The sequence below is a fragment of the Muntiacus reevesi genome, chromosome 4 (genome assembly GCF_963930625.1).
Source record: "Muntiacus reevesi chromosome 4, mMunRee1.1, whole genome shotgun sequence".
Classification (NCBI taxonomy): domain Eukaryota; kingdom Metazoa; phylum Chordata; class Mammalia; order Artiodactyla; family Cervidae; genus Muntiacus; species Muntiacus reevesi.
This window is the reverse complement of record NC_089252.1, coordinates 162,564,240-162,578,555: the sequence shown is the minus strand read 5'-3', so window position 1 is coordinate 162,578,555 and position 14,316 is coordinate 162,564,240. Positions and strand designations below refer to the sequence as shown.

Sequence of the window (14,316 nt, the reverse complement as noted above, 5' to 3'; positions counted from 1 at the left end):
GTAGATAATGCACTTGGTTCCCAGTCTCAGCTTTTGCCTATGTCTTTATAGGAAACTCGGAAATATTTTAGTCTTAACTACTCATTTGATTTCCATCCTGGAAGTTTGGTGTTTTTTTTTTTTTTTTTTTTTTTTTTTTAATTTCCCCCAGGGATCAAACCTAGGTCCTCCTGCATTGCAGATTCTTTACCATCTGAGCCGCCAGGAAAGCCCTACATTTCCCCTTGGCTGCTTTATATGGGACTGTCTCCCAGAAGAACAGACCTTTTATTGCCTTGAAAGCAGATGGGGTCTCAATTCCACCACTTATAAACACATGGATAGATTGCCTAATCGCCCAGTTAGGGGGTTAGTAATAGCTGCCCTACATAAGTAAGACAATGCTCAGAAAATCACACGTTACTTTGGAAACTTACAGAATTGGGAGGGTGGTTTTTTGTTGTTGTTTTCTGCTTTTTGGCCTTTCATTTGGGTGTGTGAGATCTTGATCTTAGTTCCTCACCAAAAATCGAACCTGTGGCCCCTGCAGTTGCAGCATGGAGTCTTAAAACTGGACCCCCAGGGAAGTCCCAGGGAGGTATTCTTTGTAAGAGTAACTTTTAAAATATGGAAGGAACTAAGAAATTACGTTGGTTCACCCACCCTAGTATTCTTGCCTGGAGAATCCCATGGATAGAGAAGCCTGGCAGCTAGAGTCCACAAGGTCGCAGAGTTGGACACGACTGAGCAACTAATCCTTTTCTGCCTGGTGCTTTAACTTTTAACAGCCTTAACCTTACCTATACCTCAGCTCTGTTAATCTTCTGATGTAGGCACTGTGGTCTTCATTTCACAAATGAGAAAACTGATTCAGAGATATAAACTGTATTATGTCTGATATTCAGCTGTCATAAACGGGAGCATCTGGATTTGAGTTCAAATCTAATTCTAAAACTTATGATCATTCCATCTTATGTGCTGTCAAATATCTTGTAAAATATTTGCTACAAGGTAGATTATGTTTTCTCCAGTAACCAGAAACATAGGTTGGAAGTTAGGCTTTGAGAAGCCTTTGCTGGGAAGTTCTATACAAGCTTATAAAAGGGATTGGAAGTATGGGCCCACTGAAGCCCATCCTCACAAATTTCTGGCCCCCAAGTAAACCAGAAGGCTGTGCCTTTGAAGATCAGGGCACATCCAGAAGTTTTTTTATTTGTTAAATGAAAGGGCTCGATGAAATGTCTTCTAAAACCCTACCAAGCTGTAGAATTCTGATGGCAAAGGGAAAGAAGACACACAGGTGATAGAAATACCAGAGTTACTTTCCATCCTTCCTTCATGCAATAAATATGTAGTGAGCGCATCTTGTACGCTAATGCTAAGCACTCTTTGCAAGTTCCAGAGTTCTATTTGCTAGGTGAGTTTCCTTTCTTAATTAATTTTTTAGTGCTAATACATTTAAGAGCCTGGAGTATCAGAATTTCTTAGGGGCAGACATAATGACATTTCCTACTTAACATTCTTCCCAACCCCCATGCATCTATAATTCTGAATCTGAACTTCTTTGAAAAGGCAAAAATATGAATGAAGATAAGTCAGGAGGGAATAATGTTTCTAAAATATGACAGTTGCAAATATTAGTGTAAGGGTGCTGATAATAGTCTGAAATTCAGTTCTTACAAATGCCCGATCCCCATCCTCTCTCCCTACTCACTCACCCTGAGATAAGCAGTTAAGTATTTAGAGTAAGTTATTGTCTGAATTATACGTGGGTTTGTAGCGTGGAACCAAATTCCAGTCTGGCAAAGGAAAACCAAATATACACTTCCACAGTATTGCATATGTTGATGTATTAAAAACAAAACAGGCCTCTGAAATGTTTTGTTTGTTTTCTATTGAAAAATAATATCCTGAAGAGCATTAAACACGGAAAAAAAGTTAAAGCCAGTGTTTTCCAATATGTAAAATTCCTGGATCTATGCTGGTTTACAAATGAAAATCCTAACTGGTTTTACAGGCTTTGTGAAGTTTGATCAGAATGATTAAATAATGTGGGTTTTAAGGAACAATGAAAACCTCCCAGATCGCCGCCACACAACACAGCTAATGTGCTGCTTCTAGATGTCGTCTCAGAAGAGGGTTTCAGCTTACATGTAATACTGGCCCCAAGACCAAGGAGCAACTTCACTTTTAACAAGTCCAAGTGATAATCAGGATACTTTGCCCTTCAGTTAATGGTGCAAATTTTATTTTTGAAGAGACTTTTTGTAAATGGGAAGCTCGGTTTAAAGTCTTCTCCTCTGCTCGGCTTTCTCGCTCTATGAGAGATTTGCTTTCTCTTAACTCTGAAATGTACTGAAACCCTTTTAGAAAACAACCCTCTTCAACAGATTTTAGATACACCCGGATCACATCATGGATCTGGGAGCATAACCACCATACAGAAAAGCCTAGCATAGAAGCACCATTAACCTTTAAGATCTCAAGCAGACTCCTGCTCTCAACCTCACCTACCATCCCCAGACCCATTAAAAAGGATTTCTATCTTCCATGTTTGTATAATTTACTACTGAGTAAACTGTGCAATCTTACAGTGGCTCCTAAAGATTAAATCAGACACTGCTTCTGTATTAGGGAATTTTGTACTCCTATAACTCACAATGTACCAACCAGAGGGTTTCTTAAAAGCTTCATTCTTAAGGTGACAGATGGGTGTAATGGAATATTTGCATTGACTGAACCTTCTGTGAGATTGGACTAGCTTGAAGGGAAACTTTCCCTTTAAGAGTTCCATCACATTAGGAGTGAAAGAACGTTTATTGAGCACCTCCTCTCACTGGAGCATTATCTCCATTTCACACCTGAACCCAAATTAAGGTTTTCAGGGACCTGCCCAAAGTCATAAAGCCAGCATGGCAGGGCAGAGATTTGAGTCTTAGCTTTCCAAGAGTGAAGTCTGTGTTCCTCCCTCTCTCTCGGAGATAGCACTCAGAAAGAAGGTATGATTTGCTGGGCACTTCTAGTTTTCACTAACTCATGCCCTTCTGACTGAAGGTAAGACAAGGCTAGCCATCCCTGACAAGAAGCGATTCCTTTGTGGAACCGTTCAAAGTAGTAACCCCTGCTGCAATGATGCCGAGTGTCCAGATCTGGTGCTCAGCTGGAGCTGAATCAGTGACAACTTCAGTTAACTAAGATGTCTTTTTCTAGTAGCAAATACAGGAATACTAAGGGAAGGTAGCGTTGTTAGGAGAATGAGAGTCTGGACTTTAGAGTCCAGCAGAACTGGGTTCAGATCCCAGGGCTGCCATTTAACAGCTCTATGTGCAGACTGGGTTATTCACCTTGTCTATTTAAGACTTAATTGCTCATTGCAAAAGAAGAGGAATAGCAATAGCTGCCTATACAGCTGCTGTAAAGATTAAAGTAACACATGAGAATGACTTGGCCCAGCGCCTAGGGTACTTTAAATACTTGATAAACATGCACTAACATTATAATCATGAATTTTCCGTTAATTCACGGAACCTGTTAGATCAATGCCAGCCCAAGAAGATTTGGTGAAAAATCTTATGATGTAAAAGTCTTACTTTGCCTCTGTACCTGTGTATCTTTGTATCTGTCATCTACCTCCATCTGTTGTTACCAGGCAGATTGAAGAGAGAGTCATCTGACAGTGTAGACAGATATGATACAATAGGAAATTGTGGTATCATTGTACCAAATACGTAACTGTCTGCTAACTCAGGTAACAGAAGCAAAATGTAAAACTAGTTATCCTGGCTCAGGTTACCTCTATTTTTTGTGTGTGTTTATAGAGCCTTGAGAAGATTCTCATACAGAGAAGAGTATGTACTGAGTTTTTTTTACTCTGGAAATGAAAATTTTAAACATATTTTTATAGAAGGAGTGTATGGTGGGTGTGTGTGGGTGAATTTTGGGATTACAGTAGGGGTGATGAACAGAGAAATTACTTTATAGTATTAAAATCTTACTCAAAAGGGAAGAAATAACTGTGATACCAGAAAACTCTTCTATGAAGTAAAGCAATGAAACAAACTCTCAAGGTAGTTAGAAATAGATTCATGTCAGGTCTGTGTTGAGTATGAAATAGTTAATAATATACATTTTTTATTAATTATTATTTTTAGCATCCCTAGTTTCTATCTCAGAGATAAACATTGATGATTTCTGCCAGCTTATTTTGCTTTCTCTGCTTTGGGTGAACTGATAGACAGGTGATTGTTTGAGGCACAGAATAGGAAATGAACTGTGTAGAGGTGTGCTAATATTTGTTTCTTTGATTTGGAAGCCTGTATATCTTCACTCACATTTAGGTTTGCTTTTGATTAACAATGTGCTTTGTAATGTAGAAGTACTTTGTAAATTGTACGGTGATATATAGTGCTACTTTTCATAATTTTAGTTTTGCTATAGAAAGAAAATCATTTAAAAAACATTTTTTAAAAATCTTACTTTACATAGTTATAGATACGTGGGAATTCCTTTTTTTATTGCATACAGAAAAAAGGGTAAAATGGCTTTTTTGTTTGTTTTTGGCTGCACCTTGCGGCTTATGGGATCCCTACCTTGTTCTATTCTTGTTCTCCTGTTCTTTTCTTCTGTCTTAACCAGGGATTGAACCCAGGCCCAGGCAGTGAAAGCCTGGAATCCCAACCACTAGGCCACCAGGGAACTACTGCAAAATGGCTTTTTAAAAGCATTTTCATGCATTTCAGAGATCATTCCAGGAGAGTCTTATTAGGGTGAGGGTTGCCTAGATCTCTCTTTGCATCATGGAATGAAAAATGAAGAAGATGAGCCTTCAAGAAGACTGAGATTGTAAAAACAATGTCAGTAACTCATGTGCAAACCAGAACATTCTACTTGGAATGGGTCCTTGCTGCAGTTCTTACAAGAAATGTCAGGTAGGAAACGATATGACTTCCTTTTTCATTTTGCAGAAAGCAGAAGCCACTGGAGAAAAACGGCCAAGAGGCAGACCTAGGAAATGGGTGAGTAATAAGATAAAGTTTGTGTTCTTTTTTTGTAATGAAAAATTTCTGGGTTCTTTTTGTTGTTGTTAATTTATCTATTTTCAATTGGAGGATAATTGCTTTATAATACTGTGTTGATTTCTACCATAATGAATCAAACTTATCTATATATATGTTCCCTCCCTCCTGAAGCTCCCTCCCACCTCCCACCCCATCCCACCCCTCTAGGTTGTCACAGAGCACCAGATTTGAGGTCCCTGCATTATACAGTAAATTTCATTTTATCAATTACATTAATTTCTAACTTCTGGTTTGACGAATCTTTGAAAGGGTTAAGGCAAGGGACAAATTATCACCATTCCTTACCCTCAGGCTCTAGGAGTTTACTCAAAACACTTTTCTTTCCTGGGAGTGTCTCCTTTTTCTACCTCTTATCAACATGAAAAGAGTCTCCACTCTTCCTTCAAATGCGGTAACAATGAGATGACTTGTTCCCTGGGTTGAGTAACTAAGGTTAAACGGTATTATGAAATGTTGGAAGTTGATTACAAATGGTGATAAAATTCAGATGAAATGTGTGTATGAGATAACTTTTTACCTCTCTCTTTTCATTTCTTATTGTTACTATTTCCTGGATGACTTGGCTTTGGACATATCTCATTTTCTAGGTGGTTTGTGTTTTCCTTTTCACATTGCCTTTGTTAGGAAACCAGGTTTTAATCTCCAGTTTTTCTTGCTTCCGTTAGTGGTCATTTTTACATACTGACAATGGCTTCCATGCAAGCTTACTTGACTGCATAGGCACACAGATCCTGTATCTTTTTGAGGTCAGAAAATCACTGATGGCTGAAAGTGCATGCTCAATCCCTAAGTCGTGTTCAACTCTTTGCGACTCCATGGACTGTAACTCACCGGGCTTCTCTGTTCATGGGATTTTAGATCGAACCCAGGTCTTCTGCGTTACAGGCCTGTTCTTTACTGTTGAGCCGCCAGGGAAGCCCTTGTTTGGAGTGATGTCATCTAAATGGCAACTCTCTCCCTGACCCAGGGATTGAAATCATGTCTCCTGCATTAGCAGGCAGATTCTTTACTGGCTAAGCCACATGGGATGGCTTTGCTGATTTTACCACTTGGAGCTTGTTGTTTTTACTGCTACGTTACCTTGCTCTTCTGGTCTGTCTCCCAGTTACAGAGGAGAGAAGTCTCAAAACGAGTAAAACCATTTCTCAAGAAAAATGACGGCATCTTCCCTACCCAGGATCATCTATGATGGGATCTTTAGCCTTCCCATTCTCTCTTCTGTGGTTCTGTCTTCATGCTTCATCTTTTTCCAAAGTTCCTTTGCTGCTCTGCTGGATTGCATTTTCCTGTTAGTTCGCCGTTCCTCTCCCATCAAGAATTCTGCATCCCTTTCTATTTATACTTTGGTATTGCCTTTCATTCAGTTTATTCATCTTCTTGTATTTTTTCCCCCTCTGCTCAACATGTATTAGGATTAGATTTCTTAGCACAAGGAAATGGGGATGATCTTTAGATTAAAAACATCTCCGTGTTGCAGGGTAAACTTAAATAAGAGCACTTTATTCAAAACCTTCTGCTCCAGAAATGAATTCTCTCCAAACCAACCCACCAGGTGGTGATCATCTAGACTCTGCTCGATTACTTTTCATGTTAGGAAACTCATGTCCTCTTAAGGCTGCCTCTTCTTTCCTGGAAGGCTCTGGACAATAGAAAACACTTCCATCTGACTCCCTGTAAGTTCCATTCACTGTTCCTAGGCCTCCCTCCTGGGAAATATCCAGAGTAACTGTTGTTACTTTTACTTGTGATAGCTCTTCAGATAGTTGAAGGCAATTAACATATATACTCTTTGTTCTCTTTTCTGGTTTGAATATCTCCAAGCCTTTTAGCTCTTCCCCATAAAGAAACATTCTTCTTATTCTCCTCTGAGTATGCTTGTTTTCTTTGTCTTTTGTAATATGTCACCCAGAACTTAGTATCATATTCCAGGTGTGGGCTCCATAACCAGTGGGTTTATTACCTCTCTTGTTAGACATATGGTTCCAGTTACCTATTACTGTTTCATCAACCACCCCAAAACTTAATAATGTAGAAAGGAAAAAAAAACACAAAAAAACCTTATGGATTCTTTGTGTCAGGAACATGGATAGGGCACCAGAAACAGAAAGGCTTGTTTCTGATTCAGGATGTCTGGGGCTTCAGCTGGGAGGACTCAAGAGACTCCAGATGTGTGTGTGGGGGGGTACCTTTCATGCTTGGGGTAGAATCTGGAAGTATCTTCACTTGCAGGGCTGGTGCTTTTGCAGAATTGGCTTAAAGTCTGGATGCATCTGAGAATGTCCTCTGGAGCATCCAGACACATAGCCTTTCCACCTTCGTGGTCTCAGGGTAGGTAGTCAATCTTCTAACATGCACTCTGGCCTTCCAGAGAGCATGTTCTCCCCAGTGAGGAGAAAGCTGCAAGCAAGGCCTTTTTTTTTATCTTTTAAGATTTTTGTTTGTTTGTTTTAATGTGACCCATTTTTAGAGTCTTACTGAATTTGTAGCAATATTGCTTCTGTTTTAAGTTTTGGTTTTTTGGCCACAAGGCATGTGGGATCTTAGCTCCCCATCTAGGGGTCGAACCCACACCCCCTGCATTGGAAGGCAAAGTCTTAACCACTGGACCACCCAGGAAGTCCCAAGCCTTTTTTTACTTAGACGTCAGAAAGTGCTATTCCATTACACACTATTGAGTAAGCTGGTGTTGGCATACATATCAAATATAGATCTGCCATTTGATTTTGTATTTTTCTTCCATTCAACAAGTATTCATTGACTTTCTTCCAGGGGATGCAATGGTAAGAACAACAGACTCTGCCCCTGATGGAGGAAGCTGTGATTAGTTGAAGAGTCATGCAAACAACTGTAACTTTGCCACATCTGAGCTCAGTGCTGGGAAGGAGCGATAATGCTCTCAGGGGATGCGGTCATAATGTGATTGCTGTAGGGAGACCAGGAAACACTTTTCTGAGGTGATCCTTGGCTGTGGTCTTGGGGATCTGTAGTGACTAACCAGCTGAAATAGACCTTAGACAGAGGAAGTAGTCCTTGGAAAGGCCCTGTGGCTGGATGGAATACACTGAATAGGGGTGAAAAGCCAGTGTGACTGGGTCGGGGGGATCAAAGGGTGCAGGTGGGAGATGAGACTGGACAGGTGGACGGAAGCTTTGCTCACCAAGTTAAGGAAGGGTGTAGAAAATCATGTACATTTTATTTATTTGCTTGAATGATTTTGCTCATGGAGGTGAAATCACCAGATTGTGTTTCAGAAAGATGCCTTGGCTATAGCGTGGAGAATATAGGTTTGCCATTTTCTAAGCATCAGAACTAAAAGGGCATCAGTGGAATATATCTGATTGAACTCATCAATAAGGAAAACCTGTACAAACTTTCTTACAGGCAACAAAATAGGAAATAGATGAGTTGTTTGAAATAATGAGATTAATGTTGCTAAAATGAAATGAAATGCATTGTAAGCAAATACAACAAGGTTTAGCCAGCACATAGCTTCTATCTAAGTAAAGCCCCAACCCAGCTTTATTTAGATATAATTGATGCTTTCGAACTGTGGTGCTAGAAAAGACTCTTGAGAATCCATTGAACAGCAAGGAGATCAAACCAGTCAATCTTCAGTGAAATCAACCCTGAATATTTATTGGAAGGACTGGTGCTGAAACTGAAGCTCCAATGCTTTGGCCACCTGATGCGAAGAGTTAACTCATTAGAAAAGACCCTGATGCTGGGAGGGATTGAAGGCAGGAGGAAAAGGGGATGACAGAGGATTATGAGATGTTCGGATGGCATCACTGACTCAATGGACATGAGTTTGAGCAGACTCCAGGAGATGGTACAGGAGAGGGAAGCAAGCCTGGCGTGCTGCAGCTTATGGGGTCTCAAAGAGTCAGCCGAGATGAGCAACTGAACAACAATTGACATTTGACCTTTTGTAAGTTTAAGGAATACAACATGTTAATTTATCTTTTGCAAAATACCCCAGTGGCATTAGTTAACACCTCCATCATCTTACATAATTACCATTTCTTTTTTTGTGATGAGAACATCTAAGATCTATTCTCTTAGCAACTTTGAAGAATATAATACTATATTGTCGTTGTTTAGTCGCTCAGCCTTATCCCACTCTTTTTTGACCTCATGGACAGTAGCCCTCCAGGCTTCTCTGTCCATGGGGATTCTCCAGGCAAGAATACTGGAGTGGGTTGCCATTTCCTTCTCCAAGGAATCTTCCCAACCCAGGGATCAAACCACCTGCATTAGCAGGTGGGTTCTTTCTCATTGAGCCACCAGGGAAGCCCATAACACTGCACTGTGAACTCCAGTCACAACGCTAGATCTCCAGAACTTACTACTGAACGCTTGCACCCTTTGACCAGTATTTCCTCATTACCTCTGTACCTTCTCCCAGCCCCTGGCAACGACTATTCTACTGCCTTTTATAAATTCAGCATTTTTGGATTCCACACAAACAATATCAGACTTTCTTCACTTAGCATAATGTCTTCAAGGTCCATCCATACAGATAGCAGGACTTCTTTCTCTCTCTGGCTGAATAATGTTCATCATCTGTGTCTACCACATCTCCTCAGGCACTCATCTGTCGATGGACTCTTCAGTTCCATATCTTGCCTCTTAACTGGCCTTCCTACCTTTCACCTTTTCTACCTTCGGCTCGCCTGTGTTTTCCAGATAACCTGCATAGGGTATACTCACATCACTGATCTTCATGGAAACTCCCTCTGGATCCATAGCTGGCCACTGAACTGATTACAGCCTTCCCTAGCTCTTTGAAGTCCCCACAGTTTATACCCACCTCCCTTTATGCCTTTCTTTCCCACTATTCATTCTGTCACAGCCAATGAGAGAATGAATTCAGCCACGCTGGAATAAAATATGTAATAATTAAAGGACCTAAATGTTTTTATTTTCTCAACGGAGTCTTGCTTATTGGAGGGAGATCTGGATTCCAGGCACCTGATATTCAGGCTGGATCAGGAGCCCATGTGAAGCGCCCACCACAAAAGCCCTTGCCTTTCTGGGAATAATTGGGCCATCCTCATCGACCCTTCCTGGTTCCTGATTTTTACTGGCTGTGAGAATGGAAAATATTGTGTAGTGAATTGTTACAAGACCCTGATTTGTTCCCCAAAGAAGAGTTGTTCTACTTAGAAAAGGAAATAGAAGGAAATTGTGTATTTTTTTTTCTCAACAGCGTGTTTCCTCTTTGCTCATATATATTCTGTTGGATAGAGTGTGCAAGGCCGGTCACAGCAAGGCATTCAGTTCAAGGGCATTCTTTACTGGAGAGCTTGTACTAAAGACATAAATTATTGCATTTTCCATAGGAAATAAGCCTTGTACTTTATAGTAAGCTCAATTTTTTCCCAACAGTGTCATTCACTGACTTCCCTGTATTAGACCTATGTTTTTGAACTGACAGGATTTACTAGATACAGGATCTAAAAGCCAAATTGCTCCCCTTTTATTCTTCTCTTTTGTTTTGTCTTAAAAGTTCTTTTGCTTTTAAAAAGAAGTCTTGTACATTTTGTAGTGTCCTGTAACAGGCCTGGAAGAAGGTATCTACCATGTAACCCTCTCATCCGATGTGATTGGAATCAGTACTGGGTAGGTTACTCCAAAGTTGATCAGCCAAAAGTGTGTAGCTGTCGAAGTGGAATTTGTGCCAGTCTTGCCTCTTCGGGGGACGGAGTGTTGACTAATCCAGTGACAACTAGCTAGACTTTGTTTAATACTTATTCTGTTTACTTTATTCCCCTTTGCCTTCTTTTTCTTTTCTGAGTTTGAATCAGATTTCAGATCCATTATTCTGATGAGCTGCTTTGGATTTTCACATCTTTTGGGTCTGGAGGAAGTGGGAAGTGAAGGAAGGAGAGAGAAGTGGGACCTGAATTTCTCCTGGTCTCTTGAGTCAGGAACTCAGGATTTGACATTCCGGTGGCTTGGGTTCAAATTCTGGTCCATCACTTGACTCACTGGAATTTTAAGCAAATTACATGACCTTTTAAAAGACACTTTAAATATTATTTTAAATATTTAATTAACTAATCTTCTAATTTAAAAGATTACTTAATTTTAGGTAATTATTTTAATTGTTTCAGGTATATAAGATGCTGATTCACAATTTTTAAAGATTATATTTCACTTATAGTTATCATAAAATGTTGGCTGTGTTCCCTATGTTGTACTGTCTATCTTTGTTAGGTTGTTTTAGTCATAGTATTTTGTACCTCTTAATCTCCTACCCTTCTCTTGCCCCTCCCGCATACCCTCTCCCCACTAGGAGCCCCTATTCTCTATGTGTACTAGACTATTTCTTTTTTGTTATATTCACTAATTTTATTTTTTAGATTCCACATGTAATTGATATCATACAGTGTTTGTCTCTTGTCTCTTTCCCTGTTCCACTTAATGCAATAACCTGCAAGATTTCCTTTCTTTTTTATGGCTGAGTAATATTCCATCATTTTATGTATATCACATCTTCTTAATCCATTTGTCTGCTGATGGGCACTTAGGTTGCTCCCATATCTTGACTATTGTAAGTAATGCTGCTGTGAACTTTGGGGTACATGTATCTTTTTGAATTAGTGTTTTCATTTATTTTTTATATTTTTGATAAATACCCAGAAGTGGGATTGCTGGGTCATGTGGTAGTTCTGTTTTCAGTTTTAAAGGTCTAGTTTCTTCCTCTTTAAAAAGATCGCAAGAGTGGTCCATTGTTTATAGAGTTGTGTGAGGATTAAATAGGGTATTGATGCAAAGGGCTTAATAGAAGGTCTGGCATATAGTAAGTACTCAGTAAATGTTCGACATTATTGTTAATTCCACTCTACACTTTCATGTAGATATTACAGACAGCCTAAACCCTAATTACTTATAGCTGCCTATAGTTACACATGGAGTGAGGTGACAATTATATATCAAACTCACCAAGCACCCTTGGTGCTGTCATTAGGTCTTTAATATATCTGCTGAATATCATCAAGTTTAAGAAGAGCTTATAAGTAATACTAAATTACATTTTAAATCTATTTATAGTTAAGGAAAATAATTTAAATTGCAGCTTATAAGCCTGCTCGTCTAGAGGTTTGATGTCATATGTTGTTCATCAATTTGAAGAGTAGAATTTCTGCTTTTTGCCTCAATAGGCACATGCAGAGCTGTTCTGGCTTATTAGAACATGTTTAGATATCTGTTAGTCAGTCCTTTTGCCGGTTGAAACTAGGCATTTTATATTTATTTGTATTTCTCCATTTTGGCCTTAGAAAGGAGACCATCACACAACTGATTTAGTGATGGAAAATATTTGGCAAAAGTTTTAGAGAGTGGAGCTAAGGCTCAAGAATACATGGCAATAATAAAGATGTTAACCTTGTATATGAAATGCTCCATCCAGATGTTGCTTTATGAAGCAGCTAGTGCTTCTGGAGGAAAAGAAGTGAGGACAAAATAATAAAGACTGAATCAATGGGAACCAGGGATGTTTTTAGGTGTTTTGTTTTCAGAGTATCTTTATGAGAAAGGAAATTAACAACAGGAGGGAAATACTCCCCAATATGAATTAATGGTTTCTAAAGGAAAAAAAAAAAATCATTCTGGAGATACTGAAATTGACCTAGAAATTGACCCAAGTACCAGATGCTGAAGCTTAACTTCAGTTGGTCACTAGAAAGTTACTAACAAACCCCAGCTGTTTTCTCGGATTGCTGATTCTCTTCTTTTGGTGGGGTGTGTGCAGTATGTTGATTTAAAAATATGCATTTCCATTCCATCTCTTTTGAGGGACAGTTGTCTTTCTTTTATAAAAGAACTTGTGATCACGAGAAGGTGATGTAATTTCATTTGTTAGTCAAACATTCTAGATAGGCAGCAAGAGCTTTTTGTTTTTCTGAGTTTGTAGAAATCTAGAAACTTAAATTATGATTTTAAAATCAAGTGGGAGGAACTAAGTCGGAATAAAACCTATTACAACTAGACTGATTGAAACTCTTTGGGTTTCTTCTAAATATTCCAAGGATTGATGTATTGAAGAACCTGAAATCTATTGTTGAAAACATTGGGTTTTCATTTCCATTATTTTTTCCCTCCAGATGTTTCTTACCTTTTTTTAACTTTTAACCACTTGTAATTTAATACTTGCTTGCCTAAACTGAAAATATTTCTTCTATGGTTAGAAAGAAATATCCAATAATGCATATTGCAGATAACTATAACATTTTCCTGAGGGAAAGAAATGACTTTGATAGAACATCAAAAACCATCTATTAATGGAGTAGATGAAGATAAAACCATTTTTCATTTGAACATGTAAAAACAACATGCTTTAAAAACCTAGAGATGCTTCCTCTAAAACACATGTTTTTGACATATGCTCAGTAATTATAATACAGATTTTCTGATGCTTATAACGTGTTCAGTACTGGTAAACTATATTTTCCGAAACTACCTTCTTTGCAGTATTTTGTAATAAAAATGGAGTTTTTTTTTGGGGGGGGGGCTGGCAAAACATAACAGAACTCTGTGGGGGAAAGTGATTTAAGTTAGCTTTCTTTTTATTTTTTTTTTTATTTTTTAGCTTTCTTTTTAAATAACTTATTGCAAAATTCCCTAAAATGCTTATTTTAAGTTACAAGATTAAATAATGAAAACACTAATAAATAAATCATGCTCAGAATGGAAGAATTGGATTTGATCATTCGTATTCTGATCCAGTCTCGTTTTTGCTTGCTTCAGCATTGAAGTCCTATTCTTAATTCTTCAGTTTAATGATATTTTTAACAAAGAGATCGATAACTAGCTCTACTTGGTCCTCCAGTTCAGTTTGGCATGACCAGCTTCTACCAGATGCTGACCATTCAGGATTCTTCAGACATTGACCTTTGGGTCCACTGCTCAAATGATTCTACCACAGTGGCCATGTGGTTTTATTAAACTATGATCTAGGAAGAATGTGTTATCCACTTGTGGCTGAGTGGCAGATTATAGACAGGAGGCAGTTAAAATAAATGTCCCATTTCTCTACCCAAATAATCAGATCAGTAAACTCTTGGCCAAGGTAGTTATCTCAGTTTCACTCTAATTAAATGGCAGGTGCTGTGAAATTCAGTGACCATTTTATATGACAGTAAATGTATTAAAGACTTTATCCATACTACCAATACACTTATTTACTTATGTTTCCCCAAATCTGAGTTTTTTAGGGATGGCAGTAAATATTTCTAAAACACTGGAAACCCTCCTG

The 14,316-nt window shown here is 38.7% G+C and overlaps 1 protein-coding gene and 1 long non-coding RNA gene across 2 annotated transcripts in view; one reads left to right on the top strand and one right to left on the bottom strand.

The window, feature by feature from the left end:
* Positions 1–14,316, top strand: part of HMGA2 (high mobility group AT-hook 2) — a 140,692-nt gene that overhangs the window by 8,209 nt on the left and 118,167 nt on the right. The window contains exon 3 of the mRNA XM_065934697.1: positions 4,944–4,994. Coding sequence (XP_065790769.1) covers positions 4,944–4,994 — 51 coding nt within the window. The remainder of the gene's footprint in view (positions 1–4,943; positions 4,995–14,316) is intronic.
* Positions 1–14,316, bottom strand: part of LOC136167244 (uncharacterized) — a 303,769-nt gene that overhangs the window by 250,042 nt on the left and 39,411 nt on the right. The window lies entirely within an intron of this gene.